The sequence below is a fragment of the Pinus tabuliformis genome, chromosome 3_1 (assembly GCF_031772625.1).
Source record: "Pinus tabuliformis cultivar Carrire ecotype Pingquan chromosome 3_1, CPIR1, whole genome shotgun sequence".
Classification (NCBI taxonomy): Eukaryota; Viridiplantae; Streptophyta; class Pinopsida; order Pinales; family Pinaceae; genus Pinus; species Pinus tabuliformis.
Window position 1 is genome coordinate 220407869 of NC_142301.1, and position 16434 is coordinate 220424302.

General features: G+C 37.6%; 1 protein-coding gene across 5 annotated transcripts in view; it reads left to right on the forward strand.

The window, feature by feature from the left end:
- Nucleotides 1–898: 898 nt before the first annotated feature.
- LOC149186584 (uncharacterized) overlaps nt 899–16434 on the forward strand; it is a 50124-nt gene continuing 34588 nt past the window's right edge. For 3 of the 5 annotated variants that reach the window (XM_089411045.1, XM_089411046.1, XM_089411047.1), the window contains exon 1: nt 899–4983. In XM_089411045.1, coding sequence (XP_089267171.1) covers nt 1215–4412 — 3198 coding nt within the window. In that variant the 5' untranslated portion in view covers nt 899–1214 and the 3' untranslated portion in view covers nt 4413–4983. The remainder of the gene's footprint in view (nt 4984–16434) is intronic. The other 2 variants (XM_089411048.1, XM_089411049.1) reach the window with 2 other exon arrangements.

The following is a 16434-nucleotide window of genomic DNA, read 5'->3' on the forward strand; positions in this document are numbered from 1 at the left end:
GAAGCAAATTGAGAAAATCCAAAAACGTTTGATCATGAGCAAGTTTAAAATAAAAAGTTCGGTTTCTTATGAGATAATACTGAGTGAAACAGGAGAAACTTCTATCGAAGTAATTGCTATGGTGCGTCTCATAAGGTATCTTCAGAGAATTGAGCAAATGGGAGAAGGTAGATGGCCTAAAGTTATCTTCAATGAAGGAATGAGTGAAAGAAAGAAATCATGGATGAGACAAAACAACAAATGGATGCAAAAATGGAATATTTACCTCAATGCATGTCCCACAAATAGCAAGGATTTAAAGAGTTATGTTATGGAGAAGTTTTGTAAGCATATATGGGGAAAAGAGTTAGGTAGAAAGAAGAAGTATTATGTTCAAGAATTCAACCCCATGTGTGATCTCCAACAAAAAGAGTACATTGGAACTAGCATTCCATGGAGAACAAAGATTCTTATTGCTCAATTAAGAATTAACTCACGTCAACTATGGTGTGAAACATGTCGGTAGAAAAATCCTAAAGAAACTTGGGAAGAGTGGGTGTGTACTTTTTGCACTTCTGGGGCAGTGGAATCGGAAAAACATTTCATTTAGGAATGTGATGCTTCAAGAGACATCAGAAACAGTTACAACAGTGTATTAACATCGGTTCTTTGACATTGTCTTTTCACTAAAGAACTATTAGAAAATCGAATTAACTCATCATTAATTTAAATAATAAAAATATTAAATTGCAAAAAGCAAAAAAAATTCGATAAACTATATCTGATATCTTAGACCTTAAAATTTCTTAAAATTTCTTTCATTCATTCATTCACTTAGGTATTAATTTATTATTAAACCATCACTATCTAAAGACTTGGCTAAACCCTTGTCTCATTGCTCAATGGACGGTATTTTTTTGAGTCCCAGCGGTAATGTAAACTTCGAACAAAATATCCTTTGCTTTTGACATACGCTTCAAACAATTTGACAGAGAGACTTCGTGACGTTTTATGAAAATGTCCGAGGCAGGGGTTTATGAGAGGTTTATGGCCCTTTCCATATCTACGAGCAGGGATGCTGACGGAGTACGAATGGATCACTGGAAAGAGGATGCGGCTGAAGAAATTAATCGAAAACCTCAACAATTTGCTTATGAACTGGGAGAGTTTCCAGGTAATAAGATGCTCACTGGTGAACAGAAAGGGGTTACTGAGATTTTCTATAAGAAGCGGGTATGATTGGGAGGAAGAAACTCTTTCTCTTTCGTCGATTACCCCCTTCTCAAGCTGCCCAGGTTCCAATTCACAGCGGATTGTTTCGGAGAATGAGAAGTAACTGCGGCAGCGGCACAAGTGGCAACACTCTAGCCATCGATGAAGATTCGGTAGATTTCAATCACAACAATCAATGGCCTTCGTTTCAGAGTTCCATTCGAGATACAGTGCCTGCAAGTCCCACACAGAGAAAATTGCCTTCATATGGTAGAGTTGCTGTTGACCCAAAACATAGAGAGCATTGGCTTAATCTTGTAGAGTTGCTGCTAACCAAAAACATGATTTCTGCAGCACAGGGAGTTGTGAGCAATATATTTCGGAGATATACAAAACATGGTATGGTTGCAGAGGCCTTGAACATCTTCAGCTATGCTACTCACCATGGGTTGATGCTTGATTTGCTCGATTACAATTATCTTCTTTGGAAACTAGTAAGTCGTAACCTGTTCAGTGAAGCTCATGAACTCTATTCAGAAATGACAAGCAAAGGTATTTCCCCGGATTCATCTACTTTCAATTCCATGCTCATTTGCTTCTGCAAACAAAGGAATTTGCAGCAGGCTAATGTTTTTTATGCTCAAATGATTCAGAAAGGTTGGGTGCCTCGTTCTGCCACATATGATGTTCTGATTCAGGAGCATTGCCTTCAAAAAATGCTTCCAGAGGCTTTCAGGTTAATTGATGACATGATAGTGGATTGCCTTGTTCCCCATGTTGTCACTTTTAGAGGGTTAATTCATGGGTTCTGCAACCAGGGCTGGCTGAATGAAGCCTGTGAGCTGTTGGGCAAAATGGTTAAGATGGGTCAGCAGCCTGATGTTTATATTTATACTGTATTTATAGACGGACTCTGTAAAAAGAATCAAGTGGAGGAGGCGGTGTGTTTGTTGAACAGGATTGAAGCTGCAGGTTTGGTGACTAATAAAGTGACCTACACGACTATCATTACTCGATACTGCAAAGAAGGGCAGATTGATGCTGCTTTCCGAGTTTTTGATAGAATGATCGATATGGGTTGTCAACCGAATGTTTACACCTATACTGTACTGATCAGTGGACTCTGTGATAAACGCCAGTTGGAGGAGGCATGGAAGATCTTCAACCTCATGTTGGAGAATGGGATTGGTCCCAATGTAGTTACCTATACCAATCTAATTGATGGATATTGCAAAATTGGGAAGCTTGACTGTGCATCTGAGCTTATGGATAGAATGATTGCAAATGGCTGCCAACCAAATGTTCACACATACACTGTTTTGATATCTGCTTTCAGCAAAGAAAACAAACTCGAGGAGGCAGATGAGTTGTTCATCAGAATGCTAGAAAGTGGGATACTTCCAGATCATCGAACTTGCTTTGCAATGATGAAAGGGCATTACAAAGAACGAAAAGTTGTTCTAGCTTTCAAGATTTTGCAGGCTATAGTGAGATATCACCTTGATAGTCAAACTTATATGGAACAGATAAATGGAATTCAGAATAAACCAGATTTAGCGGAGGCTGAACTGTTGCTTGGTGAAATCATTAAGAGGGATTTACTGCCAGCTAAAGTTGCTTACAACATACTAATCAATGCAGCCTGTGCAGAAGGCAACCTGGACCTTGCTTTTAGACTTGTCAATAAAATGGCACTCCATGAAGGTAAGCCTAATGTGTTCACATACAACTCACTAATAAGTGGGCTTTGTAAAACGGGATTGGTAAAAGAAGCAGACAGGCTTCTCTATGAAATGCGAGCACAAGGCTTGCTTCCTAATGAAATAACTTATGCCATACTGATCAATGGATACTGTAACGAAGCCAAACTTGACCTAGCTTTTGCAGTTCTCGAGAGAATGAATGAGGTTGGCTGTGTCCCAAATGCTTATACTTATGATCCACTGATCAGAGGCCTGTGCAAAGAAGGAAATTTGCAGGATGCACAACTCCTGTTTTGTAAGATGGTCGAAAGAGGTGTCATTCCCGATGAAGTGATTTATGGTTCACTGATTGATGCGTATTGTAGACGAGGGAAAATTAGAGATGCTTGCATTTTATTTGAAGATATGGCGAGAAAGGGTTGTCATCCAAGCTTCCATACTTATTGTGCTCTTATAAATGGACTTCTAAATCGAAACAAGAGTGAGGAAGCATGCAGGTGCCTAAACATGATGTTGGAAGATGGGCTGGTTCCAAATAATGTACTTTATACCATACTGATTAACCAGTTCTGCAGAAAAGGAAAGATTGACCTGGCTTTTAGGTTTGTGGGTCAAATGGTTGCAAATGGCATTGATCTTGACATAGTCACTTATGGGTCATTGATCAATGGACTTTGCAGGAATGTGACAGGGATCAGGAGAGAGTATTCTGGGTTGACGTTATCTGGGGCAAATGCAATGCAAACAGAAAATAAGATTTTCAGTTTATTGCAAGAAAAGACATTAATTCAAGCAGAAGTAACCATAACCCATATTACAGACTCTTCGGAAGCAAAGATCAATCTGGCTTTCGAACTACTGAAGGAAATGATGGATAAGGGTTGTGCACCTGATATTTATGTGTATAGTGGTTTGATCAATGGACTTTGTAGGGCGCACAAGTTGCGGGATGCTTATGAACTTTTAAATAGGATGATGGAAGAGGGTTTGGTTCCAAATAAAGTAGTATACACCATACTAATCAACGCTCATTGCCGGGAAGGTGAAATTGACCTTGCATTGAAGGTCTTTGATCAGATGAATGTAGAAAATTGCATTCCTGATTCTATGACATATAGTCCACTGATTAAAGGGCTTTGCAAAGAACGCAGGTTACAGGAAGCAATTAGACTGTTAAATGAAATGTGTGAAAAGGGATTGGTACCCACCAGGGTAGCGTATGATGCAGTAATTCATGGCCTTTGCAAAGATTGCAAAATTGACCTTGCTTTCAATTTATTTATGGACATGGTCAACCGTGGTCTGAAGCCTAGTAGCCACAATTACAATGAAGTGATTTGTGGGCTATGTGAAAACAACAGGGTAGAAGAGGCCCATGAGCTCTTCAATGTGATGCTTATGAGGGGCAAAGCTCCATATGAAGTTACTCGCAACAAGCTGATTGAAACATGCTATAAGACAGGGAAATTTGACTTGGCTTTCATGATCACAGAGAATATAGTTGATATGAGGTTTTGACATGATTGTCGAACTAAATGATGGGAAGGGCATGAAACTGGGTGTAGAAAGAGATGATACAACTAATGTCATCTTTTTTTGACACCACAAAAATCCCCTCCCGAAAGACTCGGGTGTGGCTCACCTCAACCTGCTATCTATATTGGACAGCAGGATTACTAATGCAACAATTTTGATCAGATAACTGTGTGGGCTGGCATTTATGAATGTTTTGTTGCCACTGGATGCTTCTCCGTCAACAATGTTTCGTAAATGCAGAATAGAGAAGCACATCGTAATTGTACATCACCTGTGTCAATGTGAGTCCTGATAAAGAGGATATAAACTGGGTATGTAATGAAAACACAAGTTGAGCTCAAAATTACTGGCAATTCGACTAGAAGTGTTTCTCTCTCAAAAGGATTACATTTTCAACATAAAATTGGCAGCATACTCAGTGCAGCAGTAGAAAAAAATAGAATTGGCATGGGCTTTCAGTTGGTGAATTTTGCTTGCAATTGAAGATATCTACCAATTAAGTCCACGTTTCTCACCAAGGGAACCAAGACGCAGATGGACATCTGATGCCAAGGTAACAACTTATTTCATTTTCATTTTCAAGCACTGAACTAGATCACAAACTTTGTACAAAATTTTACCTTTCCTAGGGTCTGTTTATGATAGATGATGTGGTAAACTTCCATGTTGGTTCTTCTTCTCATGCCATTGCTTTTAAGTTTTTTATACCAAAATCTTTACTGTGATAATCATATTACAGCCCAATATATTGTTGAATTTTCTTGAAATGCCCTTTATTGCAAATTAAATTTTTTTGGCTCTCTCTAAGGGTTTCCCGGACCTAATCCTTGTGAACTTTCAGCAGCAAACATTGGACAATATTTCACTTTGCTTCAACCCAACTCACTAGGCAGCCAAAACGCTGACAAGTTTCAACACTACGGGCACACTTTTCCAAGCATATAATAGATCTAAAGATCATTCTATTACAACGGATTTTACAGCAGAAAATCTGCTCTCTTATCTTCAAGTTATATGTTAAATCAGCATGAACAACAGCTGCTGGTTACCCAATCAAGAAGACAGTGCAAGCCGAAATCAAATCTTCAATTGCACAATTTTGGATGGATGGAAACTTATATATATATATATATATATATATATATAGAAATGAACTACATGTACATACCGCAACTTTGTCAGGAAGCTGGTACAATCTGTAGCTTTCCAAACCCCAGCTAGGAAGGACCATGAATCCTAGCCACCCACCAAAGGTCCACAAAAAGATAGCATCAACACTGGCTTCAACACTTGTCTTCCATGAGCATCCAAGACATCTCCTTCTCTTCTCCTCAATCAAGCGTAACAAGTAGCACTAAGGTTTTTGAAACCTTAGTCTTCTTTTCTCAAAAGAGTTACAAGAACAATATTTCGTTAACCTCTAGGGTTTATCACAAACCCTAGATTATTTTCCTCCTCCAGGTGAAACCCTAATCCTAGAATATCCCTTAACAACAAGACAAAGAGTGATAATGCAATAAAGAGTACAAAGAGAGAGAGAGAGTAACATGCTCCACTGGTCACATCTCTAACACAAGTGTGTGAATGAATAAATGTACAAATGATCATCTTCAACCTCAAGTTCTTCACAAAGGAAACCCTAGCATCTCATTAGAGAAATCTGTCCAAGAACAATCAAGATGTATCTCTCTTATTCCTGTCTTGCCCTATGGTTTCCTCATGAACCCTAGCGTTATTTAGAAGAAAAGGAAGTTCTTGCACAGGCTTTAGTGTGAATGTGTAGGAAATTGGTAACCACCTTGGAAAGATGATCGTTAATTGTATCTTGTAAATTCACTTCAATAATAAAAAATAAAAAAGTGAGTTTTATGTTTTGAACTCAATTAATCTTATAAATCTAGATTCTAAATGAAATGTTTTAGAAGTTCTAGAACATTAGTGATAGTTTATGATTTAAATATAGCTGCACATCTCAAGATTGGGATAAGTGGCAGCTAAGATTAAGGAGATTAGTTAACTTCTTTGGAAGCATAAAAATGACAAGATAGGAGAGGTCAACTATACATGAGAAAAGAAAAAGCGAATAGGAGAAGGGTAGAGTGCATTCAAGGAGAAGAAGAGCAGATTACTAAAGTGATTAGCAAGTATAGCAGACTGTACGTTGTTGTAGCATTCATTCCCATGCACATATTGTACACCTTCAGATTTGTAGGCCATACTTTATCCTTTGTGATTATGTGTGTGCTTTAGTGTTGAGAGAAGAGTAAGAGCGATTTGCTGTTCAGAACATGTAGAAAGAGCAGGCCATATTGTTAAAATCTAAAAGTTCTATGCAGAAATTTAAAAATTCGTTGTAGAAACTTTGAAGTTCTATGCAGAAAACTGAATGTACTTGCAGAAAATTGAATGTACTTTTCAGAACGCTGAATGGAACTGAATGTACTTGGCAGAAAATTGAATATACTTTGTAGAAAGTTGAATGCACTTTGCAAAAAATTCAATGTAATATGTTGTTACAATTACTTAGGATGCAGATTTCTTCTTCACAACTTTTCAGAACAACAATTGTAGATAGAACATAAACTTAAGGATCATGTGAAGTCAAACAAACACAAATACGAGACACTGAGAGTTAGGTCCAATGACCAGGGCAAAACCCACAAGGGGAAAACCCAAATGATTCATTTTCTATTAGATTTCTTCAATTGTTCAGCTAAGTACAGAGAGAGAGAGAGAGAGAGAGAGAGAGAGAGAATGAATAAAGTCACCAATGTTTAATCAACTTGCAGCTAAAGTGCTCTTGCTCTTTGCTGGGAAATCTCCTTCTCCTCTTGATTAGATCTTGTCCTACACACTTGCTCAAGCTCTTCCTTTGCTCTTACTCTTCACTTGCTCTCACACTTCTCTTACACACACTCAACTCTAGGACTCCTTCACAATGAACATGTTACTCTCAACTCTCACTTGTTCTTGCTTAAATAGATGAGAAATGAGAGTTTCAAAATGAATTCATTCCTTGAGCCAATAATAGGAGAATTGAATTTCATGAGGAAGAGTTACTTGAGGAGAAGTGTAACTCATCCCAAGAATAGAGAGAGAGGTACACTTGTCTTGAGGAGTTACAATTCATATTAGGGAGAGAGAGAGTATTTGGTGAAAGTTACAAATCGAATTGAATGAGGGAATTACAAGTGCATTTAATGAGGAGGAGTTACACTTTTGTCATATATTGAATTAGTGAGAGAGAATTACATTCTCTTAAGTGTGGAGTTACTATTTTATTCCAAGAGAGAGGTTCCATTTGCCAAGTAAGAGATTCTCAATTTAATTTACTTATTTCATGAGAGAATTCGTTTTTATTAATCCATTAAAGGTGAATGACTTTAGACTATTTTATAAATAATAGTATCATCATAATAATCATACTAGTAAGGATAAAAATAGTAATTCTTGACTTGTATAATCATCACTGATTGATTTTAAAGTGGATTCCATATGTTGAGATCATCCTTAATCATTTAGACTTGACTTTCTATTTTTGGAAAGTTACTTCCAAATTGAAATGTGACTTACTATTTTTGGAAAGTCATATTAGAATTGTTAGAAATGAAATTTTATTATAGGTAGTTCAAATGAAACTGAAAGATATGATTTGTTCTAAGAGAAATTCATCCCTGCGCTGTCAAATTTTAACACCCCCTCTTAGCTAGGGAGGAATTTCTTTCTGCATCAAAGATCTATGCTTCCTCTGATTTCTTTCATTCATCTCAGTTCAACTCTGCTCGGTAGCATCTATAACAATGAAGTCGCAATTTAAAGAAGAATCATCCACTTGACACAAATTTGTAAAGGAAAGAACCATCACATGTCACATAAACAAGGACTATACTCAACCAATTTTCATCTAAAAAAAAAAGGTGATAAAACACAGACATCACATAGATAAGACTCAAACAAGTCACACAGGCAAGAATCAAACACAACCAATTGTTAAGTGGTGGAACCCTTGCATCCTAGACAAGTCACACAGACAAGTCTCACTACAACTATTGGCCAGATAGGTGGCTCTTCCCGCGTCCCAGACTGTGGGTCAGATGCATACTAAGGCCTACTCTTGTGGTACACACTACACAAAAGGTCCCTCATCTTTAGGAGCTTTTCGACATCATTCCCTAATTCTGTGAGCTATGATAGGGGGAAAGGCAGCTCAGTGTTCTCGATCAGCTGTGACCACCTCCCAGAAGGGTCATGTCCATAAGTCCAAGCTGCTCTCTAAAAACCAAGAACTTCCCTTTTGGTAAATGCTTGGTAAGAATGTTAGTTATCTGATCATCATTGATGTGATGGAGCCTCACTGCTCCTCTTTGCACCATATCCCAGATATAGTGATACTTGATCTCAGTATTCTTGGACTTGTCATGAAACACAAGATTTTCTGCAAAACAAATCTTGCTCTTATTGTCACAATATATAACTGTTGTGTCTAGAACTTGCTCAAATAGTTCCCCAAAAAGATTTTTCAGCCAAACTGCCTCACAACTAGCCATGCTAGCAGTAATGTACTCAGCGTTAGCTGTACTTAGTGCAACATTCTACTCATCCAAGAAATCATGGCAGATCCCAAGCTAAAGCAACACCAAAAAGTGCTCTTTCTATCAACAGAGTTACCTGCCCAATCAACATTAGTATATCCATGAAGTCTTACATTTTTAGCAGCATATTTCAATCCTAGGTTTATAGTTCCATGCAAGTATCCAAGTACATGTTTTGCAACAATCTAGTGGACATGAAAGGGATCAATCATATGTTGACTTAAAGTGTTTACAATATGATGCAAGAGCATTTAGACCTAGTCAACAATGTGATGGAATGATCACATGTTGTGACTAACAAGGGGTTGGAAGATAAAAGCTTAGTTAATTTTATTTATTTAAATGTGTGAGAGTGTTTATGTATTTATTTATTTAAATGTGTGAGAGTGTTAAATCTCTCGTTCTCTCCTTAGGAGAGAGCGAGGGATTTCTGGATCTAAACCAAAATTGGTTCATGAATCCACTTTTGTATAAATATAGTCCTTTTGTATAATTCAGAGGTTAGCTAGGTTAGCTGAAGAGATCAACTAAAGGTTAGGAGAAAGAGGTTAGCTAGATTGGAGTCAAGTAAGAGAGAGCGAGGATTTCAAGATAGACACAGGTGTTTTTTTTATTGTTGTAATCGAGCCAAAGGGTCGAGACCCTATAGCTTTATTTATTGAATAAATAATTGTGTGCATAAATGTGTTATTCTCTTGAAACCCTTCACTTGTCTCTGTATATTTGCCTAAGGAACAATTTGAGCATTCTTATCTGTTTTTATGTCTTAAGTTATAAATCGCAGCGTCAAAGCATAATTGGGGTCCTTAGTGTTAATAGCAGTATTGAACCGCTTTAAAACCCAGTTGTCGATCAAAGATATCACAAAGAGTTTATATATGGAGTCGTGGTTGCGAAACAGAGAATGACAGAGAAACTGTGTTAAAGTGTAAATTCACCAAATACAAGCGAGGTCAAGTCCAAGAGGCATAGACGGATCAATGCACAGTGACCGTTGGATCTTGGAGATCAACAGATGAGGTCGAAGGAATTGAGCAGCTAAGATTAAGTCGCATAGGACTGAGTTGAGAGATGAACAGTGGAGATGAGTTTAAGCTTTAGCGAAAGAGGAATCCGAAGGAGCTGTCGATGGTAGGAGATCTACGGTCATCGCATGACATAGGAGTGCAGGCGTTAATCAGCGGAAGGGGTTTCCATAAGCAGTAAGCGGATTATTGGGCAACCAAAAAATGGTAAGTGGTATTTAGGGCTGGTCACCCGATACCATTCATTGACCGACGCGTGACAGGAGACTGGAGAGAGAAAACCGCTTTATCGGGCAGTTATTCCTCTTGCAAGTTATCCACCCGATATCAATATCAACCATCAGATCAAGCGAGGTTGATTGAACGGTTGAGATCGAGTGAACTGTTTGGTCAGATCAGGCTAAGCGACAACCGTCGGATCGAGCGCCAGATCAACGGTCAAGATTTAATCGCAAATCGCATTAGACAAAGGTCAAGGGACGATGGAGATGCAATAGCAATATTGTGATAATGCGATGAAGCACTGGTCGATCAAAGATTGGAGATAACGAAGGACGGTGGAGAATAAAGCAAAATGGTTTGGTATTAGCGGACCCGAGAGATTTATATATGTGGTTTTAATGCATTTGAAGTCCGGCTTATGTGTTTAGAGTGGGTTTCCTGTGTATTCCTTTGTATTCCGAGTTTTTTTAAGGTCATGTCTTTATTAATCATTAATCAGGTGTACAGACGGATTTTCTAATGTTTTGGATTCCAATAGTTTGATGGAGTATTGTTATGGAAAGTTGGCTTTTAAAAGCGCTTCCAATGCAAATGTGGCCTTAGCTCATAGGTTCACATGGGATTTTAAGGGATGTCAGTCAGCTGGCATCAATTTTTGGTATCAGAGCTAGATCAATGCTTTGTAGAGATTGGTTGAGAGACTGAATTTTAATTCCAGCATATGTATAATTGCACTGAAGTGAATTTGATATAGATGGGGATCAGACTACAAAGGACACTGAGATCAGAATGGGGAAACAGTGAATTTTCTGATGAAGGTTTGGTAAGAATGTTTATTTTGATAATTTTGCAGAGATGTGTTTTGAATGTCTAAAGAACAACAAGGGATTGAAATTTCAAAGGAGAAGATGTTTTCCTTTTAGGAAAATGAAATTTCCATGTAAGTTGATTGAATGATTGGTTTGATTAAAAGGAAAATTGAAGTAGAAGGTTTAGAAGTTAAAGCTAAATAGAAGAGTGGTTTGCTATGGCATTGAAGTCATTTAAATGATTTGAAGAATTTTATGAAAACTGAGAATGATTGAGGATTGCTTAAAGAATTGTTGAAGACAATGATATCGATAGATAAAGGAACAGTTAGACTGAAGGTTGGATTCAATAGATCTGGAAAGATAGTCATTACAAGGAATGAATTTTGAAATTTGTAGAAGCAAAACAGGATTTGCTTATACACGAGTTATCAGAAGGAATTGATAGTGTCTGTCATGAATTGGTAAAAAATAATGGAAATTAAAATCTAATCTTAATTGATCTTGAAAGCTGAAGAGTCCATTATGAAAAGTAAAATGGGAAATAGTTGTTCGCTATATGGAGTCTTTTGAATGGAAAGTCTAAATGAAACAGTGAACAGATGAATCTTTTGGCAAAGATTTAACTGATGGAATGGGAATTAGTTTTAAGACATATTTGAAGGAAAAGTTGCAGGTTTGAAAGGTTACTTTGATGTATCTTGAGATAAGATTGTACAGGTCAATAGAAGCAGTGGAATTGCTGAAAGGTAGAATGAGTTGTACCAGCATCATAGCATATGAGCTCTGTTAAAGAAGATAGAGCAAGAAGAACTCTCAGATGAGTAAAAGTGATAGTACCCAACAATAAATGAAATCACTGAATGAAAGAAGGAAGTGAGCAATTGAAGATGCAGACCCTAGAGTAAGGAGTGTTCAAGAGGAGATGAGAACAAATTCCAACTGTGGTTGGGTAGAAGTTGTTGAGGCAGCTCCACAATTGTGATTGTGGGTAGAGTTGTCTTAAAGATAACAATTACAGCAAGAGAAGTGCTGGTTAGAATTGTTAGTCAGTGAAAGGTTCGAAGAGAGAACCAATAGGTGCCAAAAGGCTGAACTCAGAAAAATTTGGTGAGGCATAAAGGAGACTTGTTACTGCTGAAAAAGGCTAGTTGCAGCTCACTAGTGAACAAGGAAAGCTCACCAAAGGAAGAAATGGAACTGACTATTGGTAGTTATGATAGGGGTACAGAGGAAAGTCAGAAGCAGAGGAAAAAGAGTGCTGAAGCAGTTGGACTCAAAGGAACGAGTAAAGAAGAAAGGAAAATAGAGTTGGTTGAGATGCAGATAGAACCCAGTCGTTTGAAGAAGCTGGTATTGAAAGGAATTAGAGAAAAATGGAAACAAGGATTTTATGTGGGAAAAAGAGTTAAATGGCCTGTCAGAGAATTGTTTGCTAAGAAAGTAATACTTCGAACAGTTGAGGATGAAGGAGTAGAATACCACTGTGAACCAAAGAAAGGATCTCTCCTTGGGGAAGGAGACAGTGATGACAGTGACGAAGAACTGATCTATGCAGATCAGAATGAGAGGAATGTGTTGGTAACATCTTCACAGACAAGAGAATCCCATATTTTTGGGACTAATTATTTCTGTGAATGTAAAATTGCAGGTATACAGCCTAATGAATTTGAACCTGTGTATGAAAAGGTGAAAGAGGCAGAGGCAAGAAAACCACAAAAGGAGATGCATAAAGACTTTCAAGACTTCAATTGGTGGAAGAAATTAAAAGGTATGGCTGAATGGTTGTGTCTTCTCTTAGTGAAAACTTATTGGATCATGTTAGAAGGAATTTTAGCAGGGATAGAAGACCAAGGGGAAATGGAAAAAGGAAAGGAAATAAATGCATTGTAGATTTGTGAAATGAAGAGAAGAAAAGCTGACATAAAGAACTCAGCTGAAGAAGTTAAGTCAAGGAAATCTTTGAAAGATCAAAGTCTTATAATAGAAGAGGAGGAGACATTGTTATCTTATTTGGATAAACTGAGTGTTGGAAGAAATTTTGTAGAACAAGAAGGTGTTCTACAAACTTATGATGAAATTGCCAAGCATAGTCAAGAAGTTGCAGTCCTAGAAGTTTTCTGTGATGAGGAAGAAATCAGAGATGTTGAGGAAGAATTTCTCAATAACTTAGTGAACTATCATAATAGTTCAGAGAAACATGAGGAACTGATCACTGAGGCTTCAAATGAAGAGCCTTGTATTTTTGAAACTGACATGTTGTGTATGTTTTTAGGTTTGACAGGTAATGAACAACAATTGGACAATGTGCTTATGCATGTTGATGAAGAAGTGAGATTACTAGAAGAAATGGCTGAAACAGAAAGATATTTTGAGCATGTATTTAATAATTTTGAGAATGATGGTATTGACAAGGAAATTGTCATGATTAAAGAAGTTGAAGATAAGAAAATGAAAGTTTGTGATGATAACCAGAATGAAGTATTTTCAGTCGAGAATCAAAATGAAAGTACTATGGAAATTATGAAGGAATATAAGATGATGTTGACAGATACAGAAGTTCAGGAATTCTGTGATTTTAAAGTGGATTATTTTTATGAATCTGTAAACCATGAAGAAGTCTTAGAAAACCAAAATTTTGTTTATGATATAGGAGAAGGTGAAACAACATCATTTTGTTGCAATAGTGTAAGTATAGAAGATAAAAGGATACTTCATAATGATATGCTCCAAAAAATTCTAGCTATTGAATTGTTGAATGATAGTCTTGTGTCAGAACAAGGAACACTGTGTAATGCAGAGGAAAGTATTGGAATGAGAATTGATGACAGTTTCATAACTTTTGCAGAAGGACAGTATAAAGATTTGATGGCAGAATTATCTATGAAGATTGAAAACCATAGTTATTTTGAAACTGACAATTGTGATGGAAATTCTGTTTTATACAAGAAGGAGAAGTCATATGTAAATGACATGCTTATTGAATATGAAGGAATTGGCATTTTGCTGGAAAAATTATTAGATGAACCTGATAACATAGAGGAAAAGATTATCTTTAATGATAGTGGAAGAGGCGCTGTAGAGTACAAACAACAGTTTTGTAAATGGCAGAGGTGAAGAAGAATTGGATAGAAATTTCATAATTTCTATGGTGAGGAGAAATGTACAACAAGCAGATGTCAGTAGAGTTCAGTTGAGAACAAATTGTAAAGAGGAAGTTGAGAAATTGTGGAAGATGAAGACAGTTTAAAAGAGGGACAACAAAGAAGAGAAATTAACAAAAGGAATTTGTGTCTGTAAGGAAAGAGGACAACAACAAAATAAGATTTGGAAATCTGGAGGAACAGAAGTGACAGTGGCAGAAGAATTGAATCAGCAGCATGATGAAAGTGTTGACTAGTTACAAAGTAAAGTTTGGGATACCAGATGGTCAGCAGAAGAAACACATGACCAGGATGTCATGAAAACTTTCAACTTTGGGAGTCTGATGCAGGAGCATCTAGACCTAGTCAGCAATGTGATGGAATGATCACATGTTGTGACTAACAAGGTGTTGGAAGATAAGAGATTAGTTAATTTTATTTATTTAAATGTGTGAGAGTGTTTATTTATTGTCAAATATGAGAAAAGGGCATATTGCCTGATTGATCCTCCCTGTGTGGAGATCAGGCCAAGCAGTTAGATTTATTTGGTTTTGAATAGGATATGAGGGATTTGAAAGCTTAATTTAGCATTTGTTTTAGAAAAGAGTGGAGTTGAAGAGATTCCTTAGGAGAGAGCGAGAGATTTCTGGATCTAAACCAAAATTGGTTCATGAATCCACTTTTGTATAAATATAGTCTTTTTGTATAATTCAGAGGTTAGCTAGGTTAGCTGAAGAGATCAACTAAAGCTTAGGAGAAAGAGGTTAGCTAGATTGGAGTCGAGTAAGAGAGAGCGAGGATTTCAAGATAGACACAGGGGTTTTTTTATTGTTGTAATCGAGCTAGAGGGCCGAGACCCTGTAGCTTTATTGTATTGAATAAATAATTCTGTGTGCATAAATGTGTTATTCTCTTGAAACCCTTCGCTTGTCTCTGTATATTTGCCTGAGGAACAATTTGAGCATTCTTCTTTGTTTTTATGTCTTAAGTTATAAATCACAGCATTCAAAGCATAATTGGGGTCCTTAGTGTTAATAGCAGTGTTTGAACCACTTTAAAACCCAGTCGTCGATCAAAGATATCACAGAGAGTTTATATACGGAGTCGTGGTTGCGAAATAGAGAATGGCAGAGAAACTGTGTTAAAGTGTAAATTCACCAAATACAAGCGAGGTCAAGTCCAAGAGGCATAGACGGATCAATGCACAGTGACCATTGGATCTTGGAGATCAACGGACGAGGTTGAAGGAATTGAGTGGCTAAGATTAAGTCGCATAGGACTGAGTTGAGAGATGAACGGTGGAGATGAGTTTAAGCTTTAGCGGAAGAGGAATCCAGAGGAGCCGTCGATGGTAGGAGATCTACGGTCATCGCATGACATAGGAGTGCAGGCGTTAATCGGCGGAAGGGGTTTCCATAAGAAGTAAGCGGATTATCAAGCAGCCAAAAAATGCTAAGTGGTATTTAGGGCTGGTCACCCGATACCATTCATTGACCGATGCGTGGCAGGAGACTGGAGAGAGAAAATTGCTTTATCGGGCGGTTATTTCTCTTGCAAGTTATCCACCCGATATCAATATCAACCATCAGATCAAGCGAGGTTCATTGAACGGTTGAGATCGAGTGAACTGTTTGGTCAGATCAGGCTAAGCGACAACTGTCGGATCGAGCGCTAGATCAACGGTCAAGATTTAATCGCAAATCGCGTTAAGGTCAAGGGATGGTGAAGGTGGAATAGCGATATTGCGATAGTGCGATGAAGCACTGGCCGATCGGAGATCGGAGATAATGAAGGACGGTGGAGAATAAAGCAGAAAGGTTTGGTATTAGCGGACCCGAGAGATTTGTATATGCGGTTTTAATGCATTTGAAGTCTGGCTTATGTGCTCAGAGCAGGTTTCCCGTGTATTCCTTTGTATTTCGAGTTTTTGTAAGGTCATGTCTTTATTAATCATTGGTCAGGTGTATAGACGGATTTTCTAATGTTTTGGATTCTGATAGTTTGATGGGGTATTGTTATGGAAAGTTGGTTTTTAAAAGCGCTTCCAATGCAAATGTGGCCTTAACTCATAGGTCCACATGGGATTTTAAGGGATGTCAGCTAGGTCCACATGGGATTTTAAGGGATGTCAGTCAGCTGACATCACAATAAAACATATATTAGGCCTAGTGTTTACCAAAAACATCAAATCACCAATGAGTTGTCTATACTCT